Source organism: Capra hircus, chromosome 4 (assembly GCF_001704415.2).
Source record: "Capra hircus breed San Clemente chromosome 4, ASM170441v1, whole genome shotgun sequence".
Taxonomy (NCBI): Eukaryota; Metazoa; Chordata; class Mammalia; order Artiodactyla; family Bovidae; genus Capra; species Capra hircus.
Genome location: NC_030811.1, coordinates 83,760,242 through 83,778,635, shown reverse-complemented (window position 1 = coordinate 83,778,635; position 18,394 = coordinate 83,760,242). Strand labels below are relative to the sequence as shown.

At 34.3% G+C, this 18,394-nt stretch overlaps 1 protein-coding gene across 1 annotated transcript in view; it reads left to right on the top strand.

The window, feature by feature from the left end:
• The window catches only part of SEMA3A (semaphorin 3A), a 556,686-nt gene that overhangs the window by 498,427 nt on the left and 39,865 nt on the right, over window positions 1-18,394 (top strand). Inside the window, exons 9-14 of the mRNA XM_005679076.3 lie at window positions 4,409-4,551; window positions 6,259-6,373; window positions 6,473-6,542; window positions 8,005-8,149; window positions 11,246-11,465; window positions 15,645-15,736. Coding sequence (XP_005679133.2) covers window positions 4,409-4,551; window positions 6,259-6,373; window positions 6,473-6,542; window positions 8,005-8,149; window positions 11,246-11,465; window positions 15,645-15,736 — 785 coding nt within the window. The remainder of the gene's footprint in view (window positions 1-4,408; window positions 4,552-6,258; window positions 6,374-6,472; window positions 6,543-8,004; window positions 8,150-11,245; window positions 11,466-15,644; window positions 15,737-18,394) is intronic.

Genomic DNA, 18,394 nt, shown 5'->3' with positions numbered 1-18,394 from the left:
GACCCTGTATGCAAGACAGCAAAAGAGACACAGATGTATAGAACGGACTTTTGGACTCTGAGGGAGAAGAGGGTGGGATGATTCAGGAGAATGGCATTGAAACATGTATACTATCATGTAAGAAACAAATCGCCAGTCTAGGTTCAATACAGGATACAGGATGCTTGGGGCTGGTGCATGGGGATGATCCAGAGAGATGATATGGGGTGGGAGGTGGGAGGGGGGTTCATGTTTGGGAACTCAGGTACACCCGTGGTGGATTCATGTCAATGTATGGCAAACCAATACAGTATTGTAAAGTAAAATAAAGTAAAAATAAAAATTTAAATAAAAAAGAAAAAAATAATAAAATAAATCAACTGTTTCTTTAATTTGTCCATGATTTTTCTTACTGCTTCTCATATCCAATATCTTATTAGTGAACGTAATTCATTTTTTCTGCTTGCACAGTCTCTGCATTTGTCTCCTCTGTGATACAAGTCCACATCACCATAATTTCTCACCAGCCTTCAAAGTAATCTTCTTGCCTTCGTTCTTGTCTCAGTATATATGTATTTTTTCCTACAGTAGCCAGTGATCTTCTAAAAATAGAAACCTGATAATGTCATTACTAGGTTTAAAATACTTTACTGGTTTCCCTTTTAGCCATTAGGAAAATAAACTACTGAACAATAAACTTCCTTCTTACTGTGGCTTAACTTTCTGTCATCATCTCTGACCCCCTCCCTCCTCTGTTGTGTAAAATTCTCTGTGGTTTCTGTAACCTCGCACCTGTGTTCCTTCTACCTGGGAAACTCCTAGATATTCTTCAGGTCTTGAATTGTATGTCATTTCTTCTGAGAAAAACTTTCCCTAATTCCATCAAAGCAAGATCAGTTTTCTCTTCATTTTTCATTACAGTCATTTCAAACTCTCTATTTTTGCAAATTATGTGCAATTTAATAATTTCTGTGTTTAATTGTTGGTATTCTCTCACAGACAGTAAGCACCATGTAGGTAGAAAACATTTCCCCTGATCCTCCACAATTAGGAGCACAGAGCAAGTGCTTAGGAAATATTTGATAAATGAAAATACAAATAGTGAGAGATTGTATGAAGAAGGGAGATTGTTTGTTGGAGCAACCAACAGTCTGTAGATTGCTGGACTGAGAGCATGACATGTAAAGGAAGAGCAGTCATTCTTCCACAGAATGGAAGTAAAGAAAGACTGGGTGGGGAAGGAAGCAAAAGAAGGGAGTTCTTACTAAATGGCTTTGATCTCAGTGGTATAGTAGATAAATAATCCATCTTTGGAGGATAAATTGAGAGATGATCCATTAGTTATTTTAAAGACAGTGAGAATGATTTTAAACAGCAGCAGATAATAAGTCTAAAGTGAGTCACTAAAAGTAAATAAAATAATTCCTTAGCAACGTTAGCATTTAGGATAAATAGTTTGAATGTATGTACATCCATTTACAAAGACTATATGATTTTCTTCATCCTTGCTTAGGTATGAAGACAGAGAGAGGAAAGTTCTGGGGTTGTATAGGCAGGTAACTGGAGGTTTAGGAGGCCAAGAAGTTCTAGGATGATAAGGAAGACAATTCGAATGACTGGATTAGATAAAGAGGAGGATTCACCAGAGAGGAGAGAAATAGACTGAGAATGACAGAGAGGGGCAAGAAAGAGAAAGGCAAATTTTGGGCTCCTGAGAAACAGAAAATGAATAGTGAGCAAAGGTTTGGGCCAAAAAATAAATATATATAAGGTTTTCTAAATTCAATATATTAAAAGAATGGCTTCTTTTAAATTTTTGGAAAACATCAACTAAAGACCTGATTTATTTTGAAATTAGAGTGAATATTTTGTTCAAGATAATGATCTAAATTTCTTATAGCCAAGTCACATTAAATTGACTTTGTTTTTCTTCGATATTCTCTTTTTCTATTGTAATATGTTTATTATTTTCTGTGTATAATGGTACTTTTTGTCATATCTGAAATTATGTCATTTTTAATTTGGCTACCAAATCCTCTGTGCGTATAGTGTCAGGTACTAAAGAGATAATCGGTGTGTATGCCCAGAAGTGGGATTGCTGGTCATAAGGTAGTTCTATTTGCAATTTTTTAAGGAATCTCCACACTGTTCTCCATAGTGGCTGTACTAGTTTGCATTCCCACCAACAGTGTAGGAGGGTTCCCTTTTCTCCACACCCTCTCCAGCATTTATTGCTTGCAGATTTTTGGATCGCAGCCATTCTGACTGGTGTGAAGTGGTACCTCATTGTGGTTTTGATTTGCATTTCTCTAATAATGAGTGATGTTGAGCATCTTTTCATGTGTTTGTTAGCCATCCGTATGTCTCCCAATGTTCATCGCAGCACTGTTTATAATAGCCAGGACATGGAAACAACCTAGATGTCCATCAGCAGATGAATGGATAAGAAAGCTGTGGTACATATACACAATGGAGTATTACTCAGCCGTTAAAAAGAATTCATTTGAATCAGTTCTGATGAGATGGATGAAACTGGAGCCAATTATACAGAGTGAAGTAAGCCAGAAAGAAAAACACCAATACAGTATACTAACACATATATATGGACTTTAGGAAGATGGCAATGACGACCCTGTATGCAAGACAGGAAAAAAGACACAGATGTGTATAACGGACTTTTGGACTCAGAGGGAGAGGGAGAGGGTGGGATGATTTGGGAGAATGGGAATTCTAACATGTATACTGTCATGTAAGAATTGAATCGCCAGTCCATGTCTGACGTAGGGTGCAGCTTGCTTGGGGCAGGTGCATGGGGATGACCCAGAGAGATGTTGTGGGGAGGGAGGTGGGAGGGGGGTTCATGTTTGGGAACGCATGTAAGAATTAAAGATTTTAAAATTTAAAAAAAAAAATTAAAAAAAAAAAGAGATAATCGGATTGAAGGCCTTTTAACAATGTTATACATGATAACTTGCTTGATTTCCCACTAGAATCCACTTGTGTAAGATGATAATTATCCTCACATATTTTAGAGACAGACCATGATACCAACTTAAGAGAATATCTATAAGTACAAAATACCGTTTGCTTTGTTTTTATCTATTCTTCTATCATCGCTTTTGCTTGATTATAACTTTCTGGAAGAAATCTATGACCAACCTAGACAGCATATTAAAAAGCAGAAACATTACTTTGCTGACAAAGGTCCATATAGTCAAAGCTGTGGTTTTCTCACATCCATGGATGTGAGATTTTGACATTAAAGAAAGCTGAGCACCAAAGAACTGATTCTTTTGAACTGTGGTGTTGAAGACTCTTGAGAGTCCCTTGGACTGCAAGGAGATCAAACCAGTCAATCCTAAAGGAAATCAGTCCTGAATATTCATTGGAAGGACTGATGCTGAAACTGAAGCTCTAATACTTTGGCCACCTGATGCAAAGAACTGACTCATTGGAAAAGACCCTGATGCTGGGAAAGTTTGAAGGCAGGAGGAGAAGCGGATGACAGAGGATGAGATAGTTGGATAGCATCACCGACTTGATGGACATGAGTTTGATCAAGCTTCAGGAGTTGCTGATGGACAGGGAAGCCTGGCATACTGCAGTCCATGGGGTTGCGAAGAGTCAGACACAACTGAGCAACTGAACTGAACTGAACCTATTTGAGAACCAGGAAGGGATTGGCATACTTGGCTAGGAGTAAGGTATGGGAGGAACAATAGGTAGAAGAGAAGGCGTGAAGAGTAGCAGGGACCGTCATAGATGGCTTCGTTACTGTAAGGAGTTTGTGTTTTACTGCCAGTGATTCAAAAAGATATAGGAGGGTTTAGAGAAGTAGTGATGTATCAGAGATACGCACTGACCTATTCTGTGGAGACACAGCGAACTCAAGGGTGATGCCAGGGTTTGGAGCTTGAGTATCTAGTAAATGGCATTCCCACTCAATGAGATGGGGTACAACTTGAGAGAACTTGGTTTGCTTTGTTTTATAGGAATCTCACCTCTCCCTTCCCACACAGTTTTTACTGGAAAGGGGAATAGACCAATTGGTAGTGTGATTTAAACTATTTTATGCTTAAAAAAAGAATAACAATGATGATGGCAATAAGTGATGCTTGATAGCTCTTCCAGTTTACAAAATATTTTAATATCCAATAATGCATCTGCATTGTCTGGCTACACTGAGGGTTTCTGTATCTATTCCTGATTTTTATTGGAAAAAAAATAATTTTTTGAAACATAAGTGATTTGTAACATACTTTAAAATGCATAAAGAACAGTTTGCATCTGCTGAAAAGGAGTGAACCAAGGAAAATTAGCTCTTGAAATATGTCAAATAAGAGTTAAAAGAAAATTGACAATAGACTATAATGAATGATCTTATTTACCCAATTGTGAATTAATACATGTGCTATAATTTGTCTCTCAGATCCAAGGTTCATTAGTGCCCACCTCATCCCAGAGAGTGACAACCCTGAAGATGACAAAGTGTACTTTTTCTTCCGTGAAAACGCAATAGATGGCGAACACACTGGAAAAGCCACTCACGCTAGAATAGGTCAGATATGCAAGGTGAGGTAAAGAGAAAATGAGAGCATCATTGTCCAATCACAGTTTTTTTCTCTTTTCCCATCTTTGTACAAATATAATAAAAATATGGCTAAAAAGCCTGCCTTATCATTATAAATATTTAAATGGCAAAAACATATTATAGTTGCTTATGTATAACCTTGTAGTCAAACATGCAGGTGGAGGTTGTCACATACTATTTCACAAGTATATTAAGTAATGCTAGTTTGAAATTCTAGAGAAATAATTTTTTATATTACCTTGGAAAATAGTTTTTGTATTCTCAGACCTAGTAAAGTTTCCTACAGTGTGTAGGTTTTCAATGAATATATTTTGTTGGAAATAGCTAAAGTATGAATATAAAAGAAAAAATAATATAGCTTATTTTTATAAATTTTTTGCATTCAGTGTGCACATACAATGCACACATACATAATTTTGAAGCTGTGAGCTTTCATACACTGTATGGCATAAAATTGGATGTGAGATGCATTATAATGTTAGACAGAATAAAAAATTTGTCAGTAAATACTTAAGGTTAAATAGTGTGAACATATGGTAACAGTATTGTTCTTACCCTCTATACTGTAAAATATAGTATATATGCAATATGATTAAAGCCAACTATTATTGTATTATTAAAGTACCTTTCATCTCAAGAAAATCATAAAGACAAAGTCAATTATTGTCTTCAAATGAAATTATTTTTTAAAAAATAATGAAATTTTACAAGTCCCTATCTTAGAAGGGATTTTGTTCCACAATCATGATTTAATTATTTATCTAGTATGTTAAATTACTGGAAAATCATAAGTTTTAATGATCTGGAAACATACAAATGATATGTGAATATATGAGAATCTTTTCTCCACAAAATATAGAGCATCATTAAAAGCACTACTTACAAGGGTTAAAAAAATCTTTATACTAAATCATATAAACAAAATATAAATCAGTGTTATAATTTTGAGGAAAAGATATTTCTTCAAAAATATGCACATAAATACTATTTTAAAAGTCTAGAAGTTGTCAGTAAAAGCATATCATCATAATAGAATTTATTGCTACATTGGGTTACAGTTAATTTTCGTTTTCAATGAGCAGTTACTTTTTCAATATGTTACTCTGGAATGACTACTAAAATATTTCTGATATTTTTTTCAACATGCTATTTGTAAAGTCAGAATTGTTTCAACTGTTTGAACTTATAAAAGTATTTAATGCTTAGCATGCTTTTCTGTTGTATTTTGAGTCTGGGTTATGAGGCATGCAGTTATTCTTTCATTCAATAAACACTCATTAAGTGCTACTATGTGCAAATGTGCTAATTTCCATGAACCAGCTTACTTAGATGGATAAAATCTTACTATGTAAGAGAGAGAGACTTAAAGCAGGCAAAACCGACACAAGAGTAATATTGTCCATTGCAAAGTGGTAACAGAATGGAAAAAGTACAGTGACTGTTTAATGCTAAGGGGTATTTATTACAAGTCACTCCTTGAATCAGGTTTGAATGAATAGATTGCACCAACAGCAGGATGAGAATGCAGTTACTTATATCTAGTCGTTTAAAATTCATTTATCAATTTGAAAAATGAGGAATTGCATTTTGTGTATGTTTCATATACAAAAGATATGAGACAATTAAACTAATATTTTAAATTATCATTTGCACGCACAGTTTTTAAAACCGTTATTCCCTCTATTCAGAATGACTTTGGGGGCCACAGAAGTCTGGTGAATAAATGGACAACATTCCTCAAAGCTCGTCTCATTTGCTCAGTGCCAGGCCCAAATGGCATCGACACTCATTTTGATGAATTGCGTAAGTAGCTAATGATGTTGATGTTGCATAGAGTATACTTGTTCAGGCTTTGCCATAACCTTCAGAAATGCAAATTTCCCTCATTTTATTTTTAAACAGAGGATGTATTCCTGATGAATTCTAAAGATCCTAAAAATCCAGTTGTATATGGAGTGTTTACAACTTCCAGGTAAAGAGCATTTTATTCTCTTATTATCATAGAAAATCCATGTCCTTTGGACACTGTTTTAAGTGTCCATATTTGTGAAAATATGTTTTTGAAAGAACAATGTTGGCTTAACCTTTGAGCTCTTGTGCATTCTTGGGTGCTTGAAATAAGTCATGATGTAAATCATTTTATACATAAATTTTAGCAAAGAAGGTCATTACTATAAATTTAACAATGAAATGCATGCCATGCCCTGTGTATAGCTTTGACTTGAAAAATTTGAATGAAATATAAAATATTATAAACATAGAACGGGGATGATCCAGAGAGATGATATGGGGTGGGAGGTGGGAGGGGGGTTCATGTTTGGGAACTCATGTACACCCATGGTGGATTCATGTCAATGTATGGCAAAACCGATACAGTATTGTAAAATAAACTAAAAATAAATTTTTTTTTAAATAAAAAATGAAATCTACGTTTTGTTAACAGTTTATAGTAATATAAACTAAGGGTGAAAAATCTTTTTTTCCTCTTCTCTCCTTTCTCTTCTCTCTTGTTCTTACCCTCCTTCTCCCTCACCTCCTCCATCTCCCTCCTTCTTCTCCACCTCCCTCTCTCTTCCCCTCCTCCTTTCCTCATTTTCATCTCCCTCAAAGCTCTTGCTGTCAATCAAATAGCTTATTTTCTGACTGTTCTCTTCAGCATAAAGTTTATATTACCTGGAGTTGCTGAATTAAATATATATTTAATATATAAATAGTGTTATGTATTTGGATATGTATAAATGTTTAAAAGGGAAATAATTTAAAATCAAAAGTCAGGAAAAGTGCTGCAAAGGACTGTGATAGCATAAAGAAAGATTAAACTACAATGTCCAACACTGATTTATTCTGTATTAAAACCATTAAAATTTGATTGGACATATTCACTTAATTTTTTAAAGTAACATGATATGAATGTACATATTTGTGTCATATATTGTCTGTTTATGACATGAATACATATATTCTGTGAGTACTTAGGGGCTTCCCAGGTGGCGCTGGTGGTAAAGAACCTGCCTGCCCATGCAGGAGATGTAAGAGATGCAAGTCGGATCCCTGTGTTGGGAGTTCCCCTGGAGGAGGACCTGGCAACCCACTCCAGTATTCTGGCCTGGAGAATCCCATGGACAGAGGAGCCTGGAAGACTACAGTCCATAGTGTCACACAGAGTCAGACATGACTCAGACATGACTGAAGCAACTAAGCATGCACACATTAGTACTAAAGATGGTTTCATCCATGCCTTCTAATTTTGAGCAATGATAATTTGTTCTCTTACATCTTATTAAAATATATATACATGCAGCTTTAAAAATACTAAATACTATCTGAGAATTTATGTTCAGGTATTGATAATTGCTATCTGAAATTTAAGACATCAGCGTAAATAGCTCTGTCACTGTATAAAAATGAAATTCTGTATTTGTTCTCTGTTTTAGTAACATCTTCAAGGGGTCAGCCGTGTGCATGTATAGCATGAGTGATGTGAGAAGGGTGTTCCTTGGACCATATGCTCACAGGGATGGTCCCAACTACCAGTGGGTGCCTTATCAAGGAAGAGTCCCTTACCCACGACCAGGAACTGTAAGTGACCTAGGTGTTCAAGACAGGAAATGAGTACATTCATGCTGAAGACTTAACAAAAAAGCAGCTATGCACACGTTTAATGCGGATTATAAAAAAGAATGATTCCAAGACTATAAATGAAAGCAAGATGAGGATTTTGTGTGGTACCTTGAAATTCCACATTTAACGACGTGTTCTTCAGAGGCATCAGTGTTTAAGTTCAGTGCCTATCAGTAGTTATTACCCATAATTTCTGAAAAATAGAAACTGAACAGATAGCTATTCTTATTTTCTTTTCTGAAAGGGATATAGTAAAAATGGCTTTCATGGAGAGCTGAGACAGTTAAGATATACCTGGACTTGTTCTCTTTGATCGTGGTGAAGGCTCAAGAATTGCCATTAAGTAGGAGGAAAACGTTTTTAACCAGTATTTTTTTCCTGTGAAAATCCCTCAAATAGGTAAAGAAGATATGCAAGAAATAAAAATACCTCATGGAACAGGGCCCCCATATTTTAACAGATGCTGTCTACTCTCACTGGCCCCTCTCCTCCAGCAATCCTAGGCACACTCCAGCTCAAAAAAACTGGACAGAGCTCATAATAAAACCAGATTTAAGCCTACAGTTTAAAGTAGGGAGAAAAAAAGAAAAAAATCAATATGGTCAAAAGTAAGCAAAGTCATCAATATGATGTCAGGAGTTCTAAAATATGTGGATGGATTCTTCCAGTGCAACATTTTCTAACCCTAAAAATCTTCAAGGAAATAATTTCATCTGATGAAAAAACTTGTTCTTTAGATTTGTTTGTTTAATTTCATATGAGTTTTATTGTTTAATTCAAGTAAATGCTGTTTTTATATGATTTTATTGGACATAGAATGCTTTTTAATCTTATTTGTTTTCTGTATTGCTAAAATTACTTATTAGCATTTCATAAAGGTTACTTCTAGTTGATGGATTTTGTAAATAAAAAATTAAATAGACTTTCAGAAGAATAAATGAATAAGATAGAATATCCATTGATTATAAGGAGCCAAATGGTTTTATAAAAATGCGTATGATATTTACTCCATTTCTTAATGATCAACTGTTTCACTTTGTTGATGGACAGTTTTATAACTTATGGCTGTTTTTAATTTCTATGATTAGTTAATGTCAGTGTATTCTAATTATAAACTTGCTCTGGGTTTACTTCAACAAACTTGGTGAAAGTCTTCCATTAGATACTGTGCTGTTATTTGGAGCTGCAGAGTATTTGATCTGAAGATGTCTCCAGTGTATTTAGAATTAACAGCAATTAAAATTTTACTTTGTGTCAGGCCTATTTATATGTATATGTATATTATATTCAGTAGCCCAATTATTGTCCCCATCTTACAGATCAAGACTCTGAGGCAAAGAAAGGAGCCAGGGCTAATTCAGGCAGTTTGGTTCTAGAGCGTGAATTCTCACCCATTATTCACAGATAGTTGTTATAACATGGAAAATCATGGCAGCAATTTGCACCAAGTGCTGGAGGCAGAAGGCAGAAGGCCTTAGTTCCTTCTCTAAGCCAGGAGTTAGAGAAGGGCTTCCAAGAGGAGATAGCACCTTGCCCTGTGAATAAAATTCACTCAGATGAATCCATTAATTTCAAAAGTGGGCTTCTGAGAATATGCCATTCCATCAACACTACTGGAGAAAAACACAGTAAGTGGCCTTCAAACAGTGTGTCAATAGAATGGCATTTTCTTTATTTTTAAACAAAAACCTACAGCTTAAGTAGTACTAAATACAATGATAAAAGCTAGGCAAGAGAATGAGACAAATTATACGATAAAAATCTAAAATAAATAAATCTCTTAATATGCAATTTTCTAAATTTTTGCAGGTTATTTCTAAATGGTGGTAGAAAAGCAAAAAAAAATAATGTCATAAAATATGTTTTATTGTTTCTTTTAGGAGTTTATACAGCTATACAGCTACTTGATATTTCATTAAATATTTTTTTAATTTACTAAAACAGAAATAATTCCCTAAATCCCTTAACTGAAATATTAATGTGTTATTGTATGTATATCTGGTTACTATATACATATATATTCATAGATAGATAGACACTCTTCCCATTTCAAAACAAGTTTTATTTATCTCATTTCTCATGAATTATTAATGATCTGTATCAAGGTAATGACAAAGACAATTGATTTCTCCTTCTAAGCCTCTTGCAAGATCAGGAACCACTTAATTACATTTCAGCTTTCAAACTCTTAAACTAAATGGCAGAAATTACCTAAGTGTAAGGCAAAAAAGCAAGAAACGGTGATATTGTACTCTAAAAGCTTTTACCATATAACTAAATGCAATGAAAAAGAGACAGACTAAAATCGGAATTTTCTTGTTTCTGTTTTATTGCCCTAAATGGAGCATTTAAGTCAGAGGTGATGTCATGGCAGTATACAACACTGCATTCTGTCTGGCTTTCTATGGCCATCATCTTTTCTGCTTGCTCCAGTGTGTTTGGTCAGTTTCTGTGCCATACAAATTGGTAACACTTTGAGTAACACATCTTCTTTTCCCTAAAGTTACTGTAATTATTAATGAAATAATATTTTTGGTACTTTTGTAGTATTTTTTCAGGGTTATATTAAAATAAAGCAATAAAGAACAGTTTATATTTTCTTCATTTGAAAGGAACATATTTATGTTTAGCATGATATCATAGGGAAATATGAATGTATCCAAGAAAATAATTGACTTTTTCTAAACTAATGATTAATTACATGCAGTGATAACATATTTCATTCACTATCAAATTCTTCATTGATAACGTAATGTAGATGGTATTGTCACTAATAAAAGGCATCAGACTTCTGTACCCTGAGATCACTAGATACATTTATAGTTCTTGGTGAGAAATGATGACATCCCATTGAGACTTAGGATATGTTTAGAAAATATATACTACATATTATATCTACTAATTTAAGTAACATTATTTTATTTTTGATTTTAACAGTTACTTTAAAAAAATTTGCAGATTTAAATTCTAGACAATTGAGGCCATATAATATATAAATTATAATCCTATTCATTATATTGTAATCAAAAGATATTATTCTCTTTATTTTAATAGTGTCCCAGTAAAACTTTTGGTGGATTTGACTCTACAAAAGACCTTCCTGATGACGTTATAACATTTGCAAGAAGTCATCCAGCCATGTACAATCCAGTATTTCCTATCAATAACCGGCCGATAATGATCAAAACAGATGTAAATTATCAGTTTACACAAATTGTGGTTGATCGAGTGGATGCAGAAGATGGCCAGTATGATGTCATGTTTATTGGAACAGGTAAATGTTTTAACTTCAGCTCTAAATGTTCTTCCAGAACATTGCATTTAACTAATTAAGTATACTAAAAACGGAGGGAATGTTTTATAGTCACTGTCAAGGTATGCTATGCTGTGCTTAGTCACTCACTCATGTCTGACTCTTTGTGACCTCATGGACTGTAACCCGTCAAGCTCCTCTGTCCATGGGGATTCTCTCAGCAAGAATACTGCAGTGGGTTGTCATGCCCTCTTCCATGGGATCTTGCCAAACAGGGATCCAACCCAGGTCTCCCACATTGCAGGCCGGTTCTTTACCATCTGAGCCACCAGGGAAGCCCAGAATACCGGGCTGGGTAGACTACCCTTTCACCAGGATATCTTCCCAACCCAGGAATCGAACTGGGGCGCAAGGTATAGTTAACCTCTGATAAATGACTAAAAACACCCTGAACATTGTCCCATTCTAATGTGCCATATTTTTAGACAAGTTGACATTATTAACTTAAATCTCCTTTTCAATCAAAAGTTGATCAATTTAATCAGGTAAAGATAATGATTAGGTGATCAGTGTCTATAATTGAGTCATAACTCTTTTTTGACCAGTGGTTTTTCAGGACAAAGATATTGCTCAAACCATGCATAAAATTCCCAAGACAGTCAATAAATGTTCTATAATATATTGATGCAAAACTATCTGAACTTTAAAATTATCATAGAGTGCAAAAACCTTCCAGAAAATAAATTTTGGCAACACAATTTGTTTAGTCTGTTTACCATACAATGAGAAACAAAACAAAGCAAACCAAACTTCATCAGAAAAACAACAAAGTGGACATAAGGAATCAGCATATACATTTTAGATTCATTGCTGCATAAATTTAACAGTGTATCTTACCAATTATGTGACTAGAAACAAGTATTTTGTAGGTAGGTATATTTTTAGAATGAATTCCATTACTACTATAACATATTACTCTATTTCCCCCTTACTCTCTTCAATAATACAATTTTGAAAGCACCAGTTACAAATCTGAAGCTTGCTACTTAGGGTCAGATTCCAAGGTAATAAATTCCTGGTCTCCATTAACGTTAACTGACATAAATCAGTGGGAAACAGAGTGAGTGCTCCACTGAAGTCTTGTGTAATAACATTTATTTTCCCTTGGTGAGAAACAGAGAAAAAAATTGCATTAACTATAGGGGAATGGCACCTGTGCAGTAAGTGCTTTGAAGACTTAAAGTTTTATAACAAAATTGTGAAATACTTAATGTTATCAGGTGTAACAGTGTCAGGTTCTGAGCAATACATTATAGTTTCCTTTTATGAGGGAGAAAGTTTCTCTATCAAATTAAAGAATCCCAGTGAGACTTGGAGTTCAGTAAAAGTCAATGAATTGCAAGTATCAACTTCTGGTTATAAATATCTTGAGAAGTTATAAGATGATAGGATTTCTCTTCAATAAATATTAGTTTGTCATTTAATGTCAAATTATAATTAGATCTCTCTACAGAGTAGTTAAGCTTGTTCGATAACGTCGCACTTGCCTTTTTCTTCACCTCTGGCCTTTAATATTGAAAAGACCCCCACTCATTGTCACTGAAACAAAAGCTTGCTTCTGGCAGTTTGACCAAAGAAATCCAAGCTTGAGTTTTCAATTCTTCTTGGGACGTGAGCTGTCTTTAAAGGAACCAATTTTATGAGCATGTTGAACATCTGATGTTGTGGATGGCTATTGGTCAGCACAGAACAGGGTCATCTGTCAGCAAAGTAAATTGATTACAGTAATTTTACCTTTTAACTAAGTTGCACATTGATCCTGGTTGAGTAATCTGATTCAATTTGTGTGAAATTGTTTGAAATACTACTCAGTAAAACTTGATCTGGAACACAGATAAGGTTATGTTTGGATACTGGAGACCGATCAGAGGCACAGAGTAGATTAACCTAATTTACCTTTAATCTTTGGTGTTATGAGTAGTCTAAGGTCCTGTAAACATAGAAAGACCCTCTTAAAAGACAGCTTAAAAAAAAAAAAAACTTTACAAGGGATACACTAGCCGCCTTTCTTGAACTCACATACCACATCATATTGATCCCCTGAAAATGGTTATCTGTGGTATGAATTCTCTGAATTATTTTTATGGTGTAACATTTTTTACAGACAAGATTTTTCTTCTCAAATAATTTGTCTGTTAAACTTGTTTAAAATGAGCCATCCATAGCTAAAAATAATTCCATTTCATAACTGATGAAAAGGAATGTCAAAGAGTCAAATTTTTGAATTTCATAAATCCCTGTTCTTTCTTCTGTCAAGAATAGGAATGCATCACTAAATACTGAAAAATTAGGCTTCCCAGGTGGTGTAGTTGGTAAGGTTGGTAAAGAATATGTGTGCCAATGCAGGAGATCCAAGAGATGTGGGTTAGATCCCTGGGTTGGGAAGAGACCCTGGAGTCGGAAATGGTAACCCACTGCAGTATTTGTGCCTGGAAACTTCCATGCACAGAAATGCTGGTGGGGGTTGCAAGAGTCAGACACAACTGAGCATGTACACAAGTAGCTTCTTAACCCAACTTAGAGTAAAAATGGCAACTCTTATCATTAAAACACTTTGTATCTTTTAGCAATGAATAAATAATACTTGAAATCTCTATTAAAAGGGATTCACTTTAACAGTTATTTTATTATTTATAATGATGAATTTAAATTTTTAAGCACTCTAATATGTTAATATGTTAATTAAACCAAAGCCAAAATTGATTAGGCCAATATTGAAAAACACTCTAATAAGTAATCTAGTGTTTATTATGAGAAGTCAGATTAGCACTAAATGGCCATTGAGCTGTCTTTTCAGGGACCTCTAAGTACTAAAGCCTTCCTCATGGGAAGATGGTGAGCAGTTGGGCTCTGAAGCTCAACTACTTTTGTTGCTTGGCAACATTGCTTCCATTTTGCTTGAATATTAAATATTGATAGTAGTTCCTGATTTCATGACAAGAACGAGAAAAACTTGTCATGTCAAAGTGTAATTTTTCTTCTTTTTTATTTTTTATTGGATGAAAGATTCTTCAGTTTCTATAGTGCTTTAAATTTTCAAAAGTTTCACACAGATGATTCCATATAACCCCATAATAATCCTTTTTTGCTCCTACCCCTATACTGTCCCTCCCCCATTCTCTCTTCCCACTGTTAACCACTCATTCTGTTCTCTATATCTGTGAGTCTGCTTATTCTTTTGTTATATTCTAGTTTGTTGTATTTTTTAGATTCCACATATAAGATAGATAGTGTTTGTCTGACTCATTTTACTTAGCATAATGCCCTCCAAGTCCATCAATATTGCTATAAATGCAAAATTTCTTTCTTTTTATGGCTGAGTAGTATTCCATTATATATACAAAAATCTCATGGATGGAGGAGCCTGGTAGGCTGCAGTCCATGGGGTCGCGAAGAGTCGGATGTGACTAAGCGACTTCACTTTCTCTTTTCACTTTCATGCATTGGAGAAGGAAATGGCAACCTACTCCAGTATTCTTGCCTGGAGAATCCCAGGGACCGCAGAGCCTGGTGGGCTGCTGTCTATGGAATCGCACAGAGCCGAACACGACTGAAGTGACTTAGCAGCATACACATACCACATCTTCTTTATCCATTCATCTGTTGACAGACACCTAGGTTATGTGCATACCTTGGTAGCTGTAAATAGTACTGCTGTGAATATGGGAGTGCATGTATCTTTTTAAGCTAGTGTTCTTGGTTCTTTTCTGATATGTACCCAGCAGTATGGTTGTTCTGATTTTAGTGTTTTGACAAGCCCCTATACTGTCAAATTGATACTATTTTTAATTTAGTTTGTTTTTTGAGACACCTGATAATTGAGATTAAAAATAAAAATAATCCAACCTAATGATTATATATATATATTTTTTAATAACACAGGTTTAGAATAAAACCACCTTCAAAGCTTCATTTATTTCTAAAAAATTCAATTGTTTTTATTCCATAGCTACATTTATATTTTATCTAGTTTCATGAATTACATTTGAATATATATTACTAATGCTATACCAATAAAATAAATTTTAAAATGCTGACATCAAAATGCCATTCTTTCTATTCAATTACTGATATAATTTATTAGCACTAAACTCTCTTTAGATCTGTTTAAATTGTGGTGTTCTGTACTTTCTTTCAAAGATGTTGGAACTGTTCTTAAAGTAGTTTCAATTCCTAAGGAGACCTGGCATGATTTAGAAGAAGTTCTGCTTGAAGAAATGACAGTTTTTCGGGTGAGTGCTGCTCAATTTCAAGTGTCAACAAGTTCGCTTGTATGTCCTTCCCCTAGGACAGCTGCACACTGATCTTGGTATGGACAAGTAGTCTAGCATACCCTTCTAATTAGCCTGTCAATTAAAAAGCCAGACTAGTCAAAATAAACCTTGAAACTTTCAATGCTAGTTAAATCTAAAAATGTAAAGAAATATATCCTTGGCTCATATTTTGTTTTCTCAGTGATAAATTATATGATTTACATTTTATGCTATTAATATAAGTTACCTCACTGAACAAACTCTGTGTGCCTCCCGCCTCCCAAATCCCTTCTTTCACACTTTATGGTATAACTGGGGTGACAGATGACTTCCATGAATGTATTAAAGAAATACATTCAGAATGAAGGAATGAAGACATTTCAGTAATTTTAAAAATCTTATTTATGAGTTGTTTTATCACATTTTTATAAAGAAATCATTTGTTAGCAAAAGAAAATGTTGACGGTTTTCATATCACTGGTGGAAAATTTGTTACAAATTCCTAGTCTTTACAAGTAAGAAAGGTACTGGTAGTTGTCCCTTTGTTGTGAATCACTTATGGGTCAGCTAAGTTTATACAAGACTGGCGATAGAGGCAGCAGTTTATGTGCTGCAGTGAGAGAAGAAAAGTAAAGTAATTTAACATATACCACAGTCCTTTTTTCCTTTTAGAAAATCAGCTAGGAGGAAGTTTGAATTGAAGCACACCTTGGTATAAATTATTTATGAAACATAACAGAGAAATGATGCCTATCAAAGGTGTTATTTCAGGTTTTGATAGAAGAAGGTAAAAACAATCAAACAATTATAACTAAAAATAAATTGAATTATTTAGTGGACAGAAAATGAGAAATGTCGGATCTAGTCTCACAACTTAAAATTACCTTATTTAGTCTCCAGGAATCTCAGACACTTTATCTATAAAGTGAAGTGCCTGTATGGAAATTTTCAGTTGATTAAATATTTTGATTGTAAGCAAAATCTTCCCAAGACTTCTTTTAACCCTGTACTTATTAACTCAGTAGGGCTTTTGCTGCCTATTTCAGTAATTGTTTGAAGAGAAAATAAAGTAAAATATGGCAAGTTCCTAATTGATATTGATTCAGGTAAAATTGTAATTGGCTTTGAAACATGTAACTGATAAATCATGACACAGACACCTAGTAGTAGCTAAGAAATGTTCTACTGGGAAGGTCTTAGGTTCCTGAATCATACCTACATAATAGTTCTTTTTGGACCACAAACAGTACATCTGCGCTTTCCCATCAGTATAGACAGGGAAAATAATACCTATCTTACAAGGAAGCTAGAAGAATTAGAGACACTATCTGTGGAATATCCAGGACAGTGCTAGTTACTGTGCTCAGAATCTTATCGTCAATATAGTTTTATTTGTTGTAGTTTGTCTGCAGTGAATATAAACTGCATTTACAGTAGCTTTCTCTGCTAATCCTTGGTTTAAGTCTTAAAATCACACAATCATTATAATCCTACTATGATTTTTAAAAATTAAGTACTTGGACCTTATTTTGTCTGTTACAGAATGATGACTAATTCCTATCTTTCACTGCCTCCCATTTCAGAATTTACATATTGATACTTTAGCCTACAAATTCAAAAATACAGTTATCCAAATGGAATGTGTCAGTCGTATAGAGTCCATTTAGATTTAGCAAACAAATTATAGACACTTAGAGTTGGACACGACTGAGCAACTTTACTTTCACTTTTCACTTTCATGCATTGGAGAAGGAAATGGCAACCCACTCCAGTGTTCTTGCCTGGAGAATCCCAGGACGGGGGAGCCTGGTGGGCTGCCGTCTATGGGGTCGCATAGAGTCGGACATGACTAAAGTGACTTAGCAGCAGCAGCAGCAGCAAGAGGCAGATATATAAATTTTCTTATATCCATTATTGGGTCTCCAGAGCCTAAAATATGTATTCAACCAGCATTTGTTAAATGAATAAAGAAATCATTTTAAAAATAAAGGAGTTTAAAGTCTTCTCTAGGGAAACCCTCCTTAAAGTGAGGTGCCAGAGTATGAGGAAGATAAACCAAGAACAGCGACAAGTTATCCTGCTTGATTACATCCCATATTATTTTCTAGTAGAAAAAAATTTTTACCAGTTATTTTTTTTTGAAAATCTGTATTGCCACCACCATGCAAATAAAGTTATAGGAGATAATAAAATATTATGTTAACTTTAGAATTTCTTAATTGTTTCCAGAATCTTTTACTTTTGGATTTATCATGGTTCCTCTGCATATTCCCTTCAGTTACTGTATATTATTATAACAAGTTTCATTTACTAATTCAACTCTAAACAAACATGTCCACCATTGTTCTGGCACAGTGCTAAGTTCTAATGAATCAGGGATGAACACTATAAACATGGTCTCTGACCTTACCTAGCTCAGAGATTCTTTCTAACATGTTATCCCTCATAGTTTCAAGTACTTGATTTATTATTAGTCCAATTAAGTTTTATCTTATAGAATTGTATTGCTATGCCATGCCATTAAATAAGGTTCTTTTTTCTATCATTTAATCGGAATATATATAATTTTGTAGTAATGCTATATTCTAGCTAATTTTCATTCCTTGTATCTCTGGGATTTTAAGTTGATAGTTCACA